General features: G+C 35.3%; 1 protein-coding gene across 1 annotated transcript; it reads right to left on the bottom strand.

Annotated features, from left to right (window-relative positions):
• Positions 1–737: 737 nt before the first annotated feature.
• LOC131158299 (RING-H2 finger protein ATL39-like) lies at positions 738–1,763 on the bottom strand. Its single transcript, XM_058113066.1, has one exon. The coding sequence runs from the start codon at positions 1,539–1,541 to the stop codon at positions 1,014–1,016; it is 528 nt and encodes a 175-aa protein (XP_057969049.1). The 5' UTR covers positions 1,542–1,763; the 3' UTR covers positions 738–1,013.
• Between the last annotated feature and the right edge of the window lie 12,255 nt (positions 1,764–14,018).

The raw sequence follows: 14,018 nt of genomic DNA, 5'->3' as shown, positions 1-14,018 counted from the left end.
GTGTTTGCATTGAATTGTGGATTGTTACATCTGAACATGTGAGGTTGATGGGGATTCAGAATGTAAATCACCGGAGGAACTTAATCCAAATATAATGACAAAAGAGTAAAAGAAGCAATCTAAATAAATAAATAAGAGAAGGCAAATGTTGCATATTGTGGATTTTACTTTGGGGTTAAAGTTCTTTAAGAGAAACTTTTATAATTCAATTTTTATGTTTAAAACTATTAAAAAGTTAAATCTCCTGCATATGTTTTAGCAAAATTATAATTTCACACTTTCATGATTCTAAAATTTGGACCGTCGATTCAGTCGAGTCCACTCCAACTGGAACTGGATGCATGTCCGGTCCAAATAGCTGTTGAAGCCCGGAAACGAAGCGACCGGACAAAAAATCAAACGACCTGTCTTGAACCAATTCAAACCAGTGTGAACCGGGGGTTGGTTCTGGGTTGATCGGATGTGATTTTATTTTAATTTCTTTACAAAATGAAAAATAAAGCGGAGGCTTTCAGTTGGGGAAGCTCTCATAGCAGACGCTCCTTCACTAACTGTGCAGAATATGGAGATCCTTCGCTTTGCGTCTCCGATACTGAATACCGGCTACATTTGTAACCCTCCTCCGACAGTTGACCTCCTTCAACAATCAACAGCGTTACTCGACAGTCGACGGCCAGCCTCCTCCACAGTCTGGCTAAGAAATCTTTGTGCGAAATCATATCTAATTAAGAAAGAAATTATGCAAAAATAAAGCGCATTTTATTCTATGATGATATTGACAATTTTATTGACAAGAGAACATTTTTACGATGGCTATGGTAAATACGAATTTTAAAATAATAATTTCTCTGTATAAACGATGAACCCCCTATCCTATCCTACCCAACCCAAACCCGGCGACCAGGTACCGGGAGAAGACTAAGAGTACAGTTGCAGTAGACCCGGGGTATCAAAATTTTCTTTCCCCTCTATCCAAACACTAATTCCAAAAAGTATAGAATAGAAAACTCAAACTAAACCGCAGCAGAACCCACCAAACCTTCCCGCCAATTCCCCTGTCGAGTCACTACGTTTTGCCGCCAGAGCTCCGCCGGCAGCGGCGGCGGCGGCGGCGGCTCCACGGCGGAGCGACAGAGCGGGCAGTCCGGGTGAGAATACAGCCACATGTCAATGCAAGGAGCGTGAAAGGAGTGCTGGCACCGGGGCAGCCGCCGGACCTCCTCGCCGTCCTCGAACGGCGACAGACAGACGGCGCAGTCGCCGCCGCCCTCTTCTTTCTTCACGTACGTGAAACTGGGCACCCAGATCCTGGCCTTCGGATTCTCAACGCCTAGTCGACTCGGCGTGGATCGGGAGAACTGGGACCGGCTCACCCGGTCGGCGCACCACCGGATGGCGATGAGATGGTAGACGGCGATGATGAAGGCGGCGGTTCCGACGACGGCAAGGGAGTAGTAGAACATTGGCAGGTCGATTATTGGCTGATCGGTGGAATCTGAAGGCGATGATGGTGTGCCGACGGGGCCAGATAAATCTCCCATCTTACAATTGGGAAATCAGGGTTTTAATTTACTAATCTGTGGGGATTTATAGGGATGGGGTTTTTGGAGAGATTAACCATCAAAGATTAATAATTAAAAAATGGAAGATGAAATCCAAATTAAAGCCGAACTTAGCGTGGTGGGGTACGGACAGATAGCGCCAATTTAAGGCAAGATGAGTAGACCGACGGTGAGGAAGGTTTGGATAAGAACGCTCGAATTTTTGATAAGACCTCTTTCACTCCTCTCTCTCTAAAAATAATCCAAGGGTTGGCACTTACACAATTTATTAAGTATTTGAAAGTTAAAAATTTAAATTTAAGTATATTTGAACGAAATACAATAGATAATTTTTTTTAAAAAAAAATAATACATCAGAATTAAGATAAGGAAGAGTTGAGAATATTTTCAAAAGAAATTCAAAATTTTAAATTATTTACTAGTTTATAATTTTGCTTTAATTTAAATTTGTAAAAAAAAAGGGCATTTTAGGAAGAATATTGGACATACTAGTGTGAAAATTGTGCCTCTAAAAATTATAATAGATAAATTTTAAAAATATTATAATAAAAATAAAAATTAGTTGTAATTATTATATTTTTAAATTGCATTATAGAACTTCGTAAATATTATGAAAATTAACAAAAAAAGGTTGCGACACAAATAAATGCTTATTCAATTGCAATAATTAAAATATGAATAATATCATAAAAGATACTCAACTAACAATATATATATATATATATATATATAAGAACATTCGGTCGACCGAACCGATCAGAGGTCAACATTTTAACCATAGCTCGGTCAACCGTACCATGCCAAGTTCATACAACTTGGTCGACTAAACTCCCATCGGGTCAACCTTTTGACTCCCTGGTCGACCGACTAGATTTATACAGGCAACGCTCTCGTCGACCAGACCCCCACGTGGGAGAATCCAACTTCCTGGTCAACCAAACTACCTAATTCAAAATCACCTAGTCGATCGAACCGCGCAGTATTGGAAAAATCGCCCTTGAGACCTTTAGTCCGATTGACCGAACTCTCAGTTCATTTTTTGCATGGTCGACCGGTGACCGAACCTTAAGTTCGGTCGGCCGGTGCTCTCAGGTTGGCGAGAATTACTAAAGTTAAAAACATTGTAAAATTTTACTAACGTCACTTAAACTTTTTCCAAAATGACCAATATGTTCCCAACGACTATAATTCTTCCTATTTCTATATATAACCTTTTATTTGCAAAATTAAGGGGTGATTAGGATTTTAGATTAGTAAAAATTCTCTAAAATTTTTTTGGCCAAAATCTTCCCTACTTCCATATTCTTCATACTCAAAGTCATATACTCTTCCATTGATCATTCTATTGCAAAATCCTTTTGAGAAAGAGTATCTTGAGTTATTCCATATAGTTCCTACGTGCTTCTACTCTCACACTTGTGATTGCTTTGTTGATTTTCTTGAGAGTTAAGCCCAAAGGATTTCCCCAGTGATTTAGTTCATAAATTCATTTTTGGGGAAATCTTCTTAAACTTGTGAGTCTTTTGCATTCTCATTGCAAGACTCAAAAGCCTGTTTTGTGTTGTGAAGAAAAATATTTTTGACAAGTTTTTTTAAAAGAATATTTCTTATGCTTGAGCTTTTGAAAATCTTGTTTGAGATATTTGATTAAGCTATTGAAATCTTTGAAACTATATTTGTAGTTGAAATTATTATATGCATAGTGTTTCAAAGATAGATTGTCAATACATATGCTCTCACACTTGGATTGTATATTGACATAATACTAAGAGTAGATACACATATATGCACTAAGCTTATAGTTCTTATTGTGGTTGAGGTGCTTTTATTATTACTTGGGCATATTGGTACACATCTGCTTAGTTGAGAAGCATATTTGTTGTACACAAATTTTATTAAGAAATCTGTTGTATTCCAGGCGTGGCCTGAGGGGGCAGTAATCCAGTCTGAAAGGATTGTGTAGGTTGAGGTCAACCCTGTGCTAATTGATCTGGTTGTAAAGGTTGAGGTCAACCCTATGGTAATTGACCTTGTTGTTTAGGTGTCGCTCCACCCGTTAAGTGAGCTTATAGTGGTCATCCTTATGCTTGTTAGCCAAGGCGGGGACGTAGGGAGTATTGGCCAAACCCCGATAAAATATTGTGCATGTTTTTTATAATTCTGCAAATTTATTATTTGTACTTTTATTTTCAGCACATGTATGTTGTATTCTTGATTCATTATATGTAGTATCTGTGTTGATTGGGTTTATAATTGCATAGACAGACCCTAGGTTGCGTAATACTACTGATCTGGCTTTACCTAGGAAGAAATTTAAATACCAAATTCACCCCCCTCTTGGGAATACACCAAAGCTAACAATTGGTATTAGAGCCTCATTGCACTAGGCTTAACAGATTTTGTAAAAGATTGCAATGGCTCAAATTGGTGTAACCCTATTCGGAGAGGGACAGTCACCTTCCAGTCCTCAATTGTTTTGTGGTGTAAACTACACACACTAAAAAATTTGAATGAGTATTTTTATAAAATCTATGAATTGGAGGGTCAGGCAGGTGATTGATAAGGGAAATTGTATGCCAGTAGAAAATGATATTAATTTAATGCATGCAAATTCACACACCATGGATTATTGTACTGTGCTTTAGATACTGATATTCTTCATGAGATTATGACATGTAGTAGTGCGCAGGAGATTTGGGTTGAGCTTGAAAAAAAAGTATGGAGAGACCCAGGAAATGGAGACCACCACTCCAGAGGTGTTATGCTCAGATGGTCAAGAAGTGGTAAGTGATAAGGAAATGGCATCAATAGAAGAAGAGGCATATGATTCTAACTTAAACTCAATTGATGATTCTTACATTAATTGTTGTGATGTATCAAATGCTGAATCATCTGTTGAATACCATGATAATTATGTTGATGATGCATGTGATGATTCTTATGCTGAATGCTATATTGTGTCATATGATGAATCATCTAATATTCCCTGTGATAATACTGTTGAAATTGCATGCAATGATTCATATAATAACTATGATATATCTTATGATGAATCATGTGCTGAATTGATAAATGAAAGCATGCCTTCGTATGAAAGTTTAGATAAAACTTTATTGAAAATGAATAAATTTCTAGTGAAATTATCTAAGCAGAAATCCAATTTTAAAAAGGAAAATAAAAGCATGGCAAAGCAATTAAGAAAAATAAAATATTATTATACCACCTTAGAAAAGAGAAAGAATAAGAAAATCTTAAAAATCATTTGCTTGGAGAGAAAAACAGAAGACCATTCTAAAGTGTCACTTAAGGCTAAAAGTGAGAAGATCAATCATAATAAATCCTTAGGAATTAAAAGAAATAAATCTTTGAAAAATGGTTCATACTTTAAGTCCCACGATCACAAAAATGCCTTAATGAGTAAAAGCTGAATAAATAAGCATAATCTTTTACCAGCATATAAAATTTGCTTATTTTGAAAAATGAAATGGCACTTTCAATCTACTTGTCCATTTAGAAGTGCTAGAGTGTTAGCTTTGGTGTATTCCCAAGAGGGGGGGTGGATTGGGTATTTAAAAATTTATCTCTTAAGTCAAATTAACCAGCAGCAGTTCTACAAAAACTTAGGGTCTTTCTATATAATCATAAAAGCAATCAACACATGTACTACATATAATGAATCAAGCAAACAACATACATGTACTGAAAATAAAAGTATAGAAAATAAATTTTTTGAAATATAAAAAACACGCACGATATGTTATCGGGGTTCAGCCAACTGTGCTTACGTCTCGCCTCTAGCTTGCAAATCCGAGGATTCCACTAGTGGCTCACTTAATGGATGGAGCGGCACCTAATACAACCAGGTCAATTAGCACAGGGCTGACCTCAACCTTTACAAACTCTCCTTGTGGGGCAGAGAAGGTCTTAGGTCAAATTCACAGAACTGACCCCAACCTGATCCTTCTGGGTTAGATCAAACCCTCTCAGACCACGTCTGGAAATACAACAGTATTTTTCACAAAGTAACTGGTACAGGAATTATGCTTCTCAAGTAAAATAGATATGTACCCAATGTAAGCGCAATCACATACACATCAACAATGTAGGAAATGTAAGCTCAATGATGTGTATATTTGTGCAAGCTACACCCAACAAGTTGTATCTTTGAAACAAGCTAAACGAAATATCATAGAAAATCAAGGTTTCAAAGAAGTTAATCAAATATTCAAACTAGTTCAAAAGATTTTCCTTCAATGTAATGAGCACAAGAGTAGTTTGAAAATATTTTAGCTTGTAGAAAAATATTTTTCACAATAAAATCAAAGCTATGAGACACTTGCAATGACAATGCAAATATCCTGAGCTTGCTAGTTTTTCCCAATATAAGATTTATAATATTGAAATCTGTGGAATAAAACTAAGCCAAACTCCCCAAAAATAATATGGCAATCAACCAATCAAATGGGAGTATTAGCACTTTTTAATAAACACAAGATCACTCAATAAACTCTCACGATATCAAGATATATCAAGGGAATAAATATTTGAGAGTATTTTGGGCAAAATGAGGTTTTGAGATAGAGAGGATTTTTGCTAATTATTTGGGCTAATCTCACCCTTATCCTCACAAATGAATCCATATTTATAGATAGGGACAAAAATATAACCGTTTGGGACCCTTTGGGTATTATTAGAAAAGTTTCAAATGATTTAAAAACAATTAACCCAACTTAACCCATTTTTACCTCAATTAAATTAATTTTAATTCAGCAAGGTTCGGGGTGGCCGAACCTTGGTTCGGTCGCCCGAACAGACACAGGGAAAAAAGTAATTTAAATGAGTTCGGTCGCACATGTCATGCTTTGGCAACCCGAATCCAAGTCAGTAGCATTGCTTTGTGACTTCGGGTGCCCGTTCATATGTTCGGTGGCTCGAACTCTTGTGTTTGGTCACCCGGGGCTCATTTTGAACTAAAAGGTTCGGTTGCCCGAGTTGGTGGAGTGTCCCTTTCAAAGGGTTCGGGCGCCCGTGGAAGATGTGTACAAAAATAGTTCGGTCGCCCGAGCTCTCTCAAACTCTCTAATATAATTCAATTAAATTTATTTTTAACACTCCTCAAGTTTGTATGATATAGGTGCATGAGTGTTGGGACTTAGAGTCATACTAGGGTCGTACTGAGACCATTTTGAGATAGTCCCAAAAATCTGGCGTCGGTGCCCTAAATTCATTCAATCCCTATGGTCATTCTATGGTCATTTTGAGAGCTTACAAATACCTACATGCATGACATGCAGAGATTATTTCGTACCGATATACCTAGTTACTATTACAGACCCAAATTATACAAAATATAAATTACAATAAGTCTTCAGGGTCTTTAGTCTTCAAGTCTTCATGTGCTATCAATTGGTTTGCTAATATAAACTTGCACACAAACTCGAAAGTCATCAAATACCAAGAGTATTTGTCATTATCAAAACTTGGTGTGTCCTATAAGGTCAACACAGAGGCTTAAATAAGGAGAAGATGTGGGTAGTTATGAAAGCAAACCTTGTAGGATCTAAGGAAGATCAGATTCCAGTAGAAATTATATAAATATGTTAATCTTCCCTTAGTTCCTAAGTTTAGGGGTTAGTAATGCCAATAGGCTTGGGTAGTGGCTTAGGTTTAAAATGTAGAAGCTTTGTATACACATCCACTTCCAAATGGACAAGGCTTCTATGCCTGGTATATAATTCAAAATACTTAACTCACACATAAATATGAAAATCTTAAGGTTAAGTATACATTGTCCACTGCTCAAGCTTGTGGTTGAGGGGATCCATATATATCATTTAATCTTAAACCCATCCTTGAACTTAAAAGCCTTGAACAAGTAGCAGTCATTACTTTAGGCTTAAAGCACTATTAATCATAAACGACTAATATATATTGAGTGCTTATCATAAAACATCCCTTTTACTCACTACTTGTATCCTTACTTCATAATTATAATTATATCTAAAGGATACATACCATTGTCTAAAGAGCTATTTTCAAAATTCATAGTCTCCCAGATGCTTTTTGCACATACCTGGATATCATTGCTAAGCACAAAAACATTTTTGAAAATGTCCACTCATAATTAATACTCTTCGAACTTAACATGAATTTTAAACCTTGAGAGTATTTAATCCTATGCCTCTCACACGTATTGAGATTCATAAGAAAAGAGTCAAGGTTGGTTTATGACCTTGGAAAATACTTTTTGTGACTTTTTGGTCCTCTAAGACTAAGCATTCAAAGTCAAGCTAAAATCATTGAAAATATTATAACTCTTGGCTAAAGAAATTAGAAAATAAAAAAGGCATTAAATGGTTGAATGCATAACTCAAGGGGAGCTTTTATTCTTCATGGTTATATAAATTAAAATGCACTCATATCCTTATATTGTTTATGCCTTTATGCCTACATGTATATAGCATTGCAGCACTATCCATGATTCAATAAATGGTTAAAATTTCTTTGATGGTTAGTTTATGTATTTTCCTAGCACAAACTACTATTGATCTATATTGAATATCTTGAGTTGATCATACTACTGGATAGCATGCTTGTGTTGAATGCCTCCTGCATGGCGGATGCAATGGATGTGTATTGCATGCTAGCAGTGGATATAACTGAATTATTTTGAATTGACCACTTGAATTTATCAGGTTTTGGTGCATAAAAATTTAGGAAATGTCTGATTTACATACGGCATGCTACTGAAATTTCGACAGGAATTTTCCCAAACCAAAACCTTGTGTTAAAGATGATTGTGATAAAATTAATGTTAATTTTTTTTTTGAAATGATGAGTGAAAACTAATTGAATATTAAAATTCATCCTCACATAATCATCCAATGATTAGGGGAGCTCAGCTCCATCCCTATAGAAAGTGCATAAATGACTTATATGCATCACTTCACTTTTTGAAATATTGAGGCTCTTCTGAAAATCCTTGAACATTATATCCTGCACTTGAATTTCTATGATTTGATATAGAATGTTCTTGGGTCATGAACTACATAGCATGCCTTAATATATATTCTCTAATGCATCTATGACCTATAGGGACAACTATACTAATCAAATGACAAACGTAATTGACAAATACTCAGTATAGTTCATTTTAAAGATTTGGATTGATGACTTATACTACTAAGCATAATGAAATTAATCTTTGGTTAGTATAAGTAGTTAAAAAATCTAAGCACGTACTCAAATTGATAGGGGGAGCATCTAAGCATAAATTCCTATTTTGTTTTACTCACAAATATTTTTAACTTCGATCTATTGTGAACTCACTGTGGCATGTGCTTAACCGAAATGATCTTTGTGAAATCTTAAGTTGATATATATTTCTTTGCCACATGTTGTTTGTGTTTGTCATGTGATCCTTGCTTTAAATTGTTTGACATCTTTAAGATCATTATGGTTGTGATTTTCTAGTTATATTGTAGTATGTGCTTAATTGATAAATCAGAAAATTTGTGTTTGCTTGTTTTAAATTAAAGTTTCTTTTTCAGCAAGCAATCTCCAGCACCATTTTGCAAACATTATAAGGGGGATGTATATTATTATTATATACGTATATATTTATTTACATGTACTTTTGGCAAGAACAAATTTCAAAACTAAACTCTTTATCACTTATTATTATATACTATATGTTTTAAATTGCATAACTGGTTCGGTACTTCACATGAAAATGCATGCGAACTAGTTATATTACTTTTATGCTCAAACCTTCTATTTGGTATCATATGCCGTGTGCTTTTAATTCAAATCTTTCATGGGTCTTATGATATATTTCAATTGCAATGGTTTGTGTATATTTCTGATCTAATCATGTTTGTAATGTCATTTGAACCTTTTAATGACCAGTTATACAGTTTGTGGGCTTCATCGCTCTATTTCATACTTTGTGAATTTGGTTATGTTTTGCAATGCATAATTCTCATATCTATGTATGATAATGATTCTATTTATGTTTTATGTCTTGATCATACTGGAACTGTTTGAGTTAAGTAGTTATGGATGAACTGTTAGATCTTAAAACTCAAAACAAGTCATTTTTATATAGGTACTTTGGGAAAATGTCCCATTTTCAAACGGCATGCTACCGAAATTTTTTAAAAATTTCCAAACTTATTGTGTATACTAATGATTTATACCCATTGCCTAAAGCTATTACTTTCATAGCCCTTCTTGCTGTTTCCAAATGGGGGCGAGACAAAAATTGGGTTGCACATAAGAAAAATTATTTGTATTGACAAACTTTTACACAATGCATATTGTTGGGAGGTGCATTCTAAGACTATACCCATTTTTTGCATGATGTATTTGTCATTATCAAAAAGGGGAAGAATGTTGACCTTATAGGTCACACCCAATTTTGATAATAACAAATACTCAAGTATTTGATGACTATCTAGTTCATGTGCAGGTTATATTAGCAGATACATGAAGTAAAGTATGAAGACCTTGCAGATCATTTTTATTGTATTTCATTATTATTCAATTCGAGTCTGTAATAGTAATTAGGAGAAAAAGGTCTGTAATATTTAATGCATATCATGCATATAGGAACTACAAGCTCAAAGTCCTTAGAACGACTCTAGGTCCCTACACATCACTTGAAAATCAAATGACCTTAGACATAACTTCGGTCGACTGATACCGGATTTTTTCGGTGTCCTCCAAAGACCTAGACTGACCTTAGGATTCTCCATACTTCATAAAAATATGCCCTATAGTTTTAACATTAATCATTATATGAACAGGGTTATTATATAAGGGGATTAGAACTGAAATGCATCTTCGGTCAACCGAACTAGAATGTATAAGAAAATTCGATCGACCGAACCGGTTAGAGGTCAACATTTTGACCATAGCTTGGTCGACCGTACCATGCCAAGTTTATACAACTTGGTCGATCGAACTCCCACCAGGTCAACCTTTTGACTCCTCGGTTGACTGACTAGATTTATACGGGCAACGCTTTGGTCGACCGAACCCCCACATGGGAGAATCTAACTTCCCAGTCGACCGAACTACCTAGTTCAAAATCACCTGGTCTACCAAACTAGGTGGAATTGGAAAAATCACCCTTGAGACCCTTAGTCCGGTCGACCGAACTCTCAGTTTATTTTTTGCATGGTTGATCAAACACTGTCACTTAGTCAATTGAACCTTAAGTTCGGTCGACCAATGCTCTTGGGTTGGCGAGAATTACCGAGGTTAAAAATGCTGTTAAATTTTATTAACCTCACTTAAACTTTTTGTCAAAATAACCAATATGTCCCCAACGACTATAATTCTTCTTATTTCTATATATAGCCTTTCATTTGCAAAATTAAGTGGTGATTAAGGTTTTATATTAGCAAAAATTCTCTGAAAATTTTATTTGCCAAAATCTTCCTTACTTCCATATTCTTCTTGCTCAAAGCCATATACTCTTCCATTAATCATTCTATTACAAAATCCTTTTGAGAAAGAGTATCTTGAGCTATTCCATATAGTTTCTACGTGCTTATACTCTCACACTTGTGATTGCTTTGTTGATTTTCTTGAGAGTTAAGCCCAAAGGATTTCCCCAGTGATTTAGTTCATAAATTTATTTTTGGGAAAACCTTCTTAAACTTGTGAGTTTTGCATTCTCATTGCAAGACTCAAAAGCCTTTTTTGTGTTGTGAAGAAAAATATTTTTGACAAGTTTTTTAAAAAAAAATATCTCTTGTGCTCAAAATTTTGAAAATCTTGTTTGAGATATTTGATTAAGCTATTGAAATCTTTGAAACTATATTTGTGGTTGAAATTATTATATGCATAGTGTTTCAAAGATAGATTGCCAACACATATACTCTCATACTTGGATTGTATATTGACATAATACTGAGAGTAGATACACATATCTGTACTGAGCTTATAGTTCTTATTGTGGTTGAGGTGCTTTTATTATTACTTGTGCATATTGGTACATATTTGCTTAGTTGATAAGCATATTTGTTGTACACAAATTTTATTAAGAAATTTGTTGTATTCCAGGCGTGGCCTGAGGGGGTGGTAATCCAGCCTGGAAGGATTGTGTAGGCTGAGGTTAGTTCTGTGCTACTTGACCTGGTTGTAAAGGCTGAGGTCAACCCTATACTAATTGACCTGGTTTTTTAGGTGCCGCTCCATCCGTTAAGTGAGCTTATAGTGGTAATCCTTGTACTTGTTAGCCAAGGCGGGACGTAGGCAGTATTGGCTGAACCCCAATAACATATCGTGCGTGTTCTTTATATTTTTGTAAATTTATTTTCTGCACATGTATATTGTATGCTTGATTCATTATACGTAGTATATGTGTTGATTGAGTTTATAATTGCATAGACAGACCCTAGGTTGCGTAATACTGCTGATCTAACTTAACTTAGGAAAAATTTTAAATACCCAATTCACCCCCCCCCCTCTTGGGAATACATGAAACCTAACAAGACCATAGGTTGTGTATTACTGTTGGAATTTGAATTGACCTAGGAAGAAGATTTTAAATACCAAATTCACCCCCCTCTTGGGAATACACCAATTCCAACATCATATCCTACCAACATTATATTACAATTTTCATGATAAAAATAGTAGCATGATCTCATTTTCATGACTCGGTATAAAACCGTCATTTCTCACAATTCCACAGTATTCTCAATATTTCCATTGATCAGTATAAAATCACATTCTCTATATACAATCATAACTCATTATAGAATCTATACTCAGTATAAAATCACAATTTTACTCTATAATATCAAAAAAGGGATTCCAATAGATTTAATTCTGCAATTATAACAAATTGTTCTCATGTCACACAATTTATATGCTTATACCATAATATAATAAATTGCTTGGAGAAAATATATTTTTGCAGGAAACAAATGTTTGATCATATCCATAATTTTATTTATATGCTCGAGATTCGATAGCCTGGTCTCAAGTTCAGTCTGCCGAACTTGCACTTTCAATCGCCTGAGGGTATTTTGAACGTAAATGTTCGGGTACCCAAGTTGCTGAAAAATTCCTTAATAGGAGTTTGGTCGACCGTGAACACTAAGTTCATTTTGGTTCGGTCGCTTGAAGTCAGGTCAACGTTATGACTTTTCCTATCTTCAGTCGCTCGAATCCTTAATATTTTAACACCTAAATCCCGTTTTTGAAAATTAATTTCCCCTAATAGCATATATGATAATGGGGACTTTCCTAGGTGCCTCTGTAAGGACCTAGGGTCAGTCAATAGTCTAGGTTTTTTCAAGTACGCCTAAAAACCTGATGTCTATCGACCAAAATCTTGTCTAAGGTCATTTGAGCTTTATAGTCCCTATCATGCATGTCATGCATTAAGTTATTATAGACCTTTGGAATTATAATTACAGACTCGAAAGAATGAAATATAAATTACAACAATTTAAACACTGTGTCTTCTTCATTTTCTTCGAGTTACCATACGTACCATATGATCTTGCCCATTTAAGTAAAATTGATCCTACACACAAACTCAGGGAAAAAGTTAAATACCAAGGTATTTGTCATAACAGGATACGACCAATAAGGTCAATACTAATCAAAGTTGTTAATCAAAGGAAACGAAAGGGTATTTATAGTTTTTCAGGAAATTATGACTGTTGGGGACACACTCGGTATTTTGGAAATGTTTAATTATGAAATTAATTACATTTTAGCGCTTAAAAAATTTCCAACTCGAGAAGTTCGGTCGATCGTCTTAAAGGGTTGGTCGGCTGAACACTCACAATAAATTTGCATTTAAAAGTGAGTTCGGTCGACTGTGGGCAACGTCGGTCGGCTGAGCTAAGGCAGAAAACCAAACCTTCGTAGGTTCGATTGACCGGGCTTAGGGCTGGTTTGCTAGTTCTTCAGGTTCGGTCGGCCGAGGCATTTTTGACCTAGAAGTTTGGTTGGATAAGGGGGGTAGAAAAGTCAAGTTCCTGGTTCGATCGACCGTGTGTGCTATGTTAAAAAATGGTCGATTGACTGAGCCAAATCAAAGTTTAACCTTTGACATTGTTCGATCGATTGAGCTATTTTGAACTGAAATGGTTCGGACGACCAAGACTTTTTAATTAAGCCGAAAATCCAACGTCAGTCGACCGAAGTCTTTGTAAGCCCTAATTTGACCCTAAAATTATTTCAAAAATTTTGTATGATTTTAGTCTTTTTAGAAAAAAAAAAAAAAAGGTTTTTTGTGAAATGTTAGGTGTCATATGGTCAACCTATGGTCATCTGAGTATTCAATCATATCATACAAATGCATGCATTATTACATATCAAAGATAAAAACTTAAATGCAATACAGATAAAATTAAATGTCTTCTTTATCTTCTTTGCTCCTCTTCATGGAAAACGCCAAATGTTTGAGCTTTATGCGTCGTTATGGCT

This window comes from Malania oleifera, chromosome 6 (assembly GCF_029873635.1).
Source record: "Malania oleifera isolate guangnan ecotype guangnan chromosome 6, ASM2987363v1, whole genome shotgun sequence".
NCBI classification, from domain to species: domain Eukaryota; kingdom Viridiplantae; phylum Streptophyta; class Magnoliopsida; order Santalales; family Ximeniaceae; genus Malania; species Malania oleifera.
The sequence above is the reverse complement of the archived record's forward strand: the minus strand, read 5'-3'. Positions and strand labels throughout refer to the sequence as shown.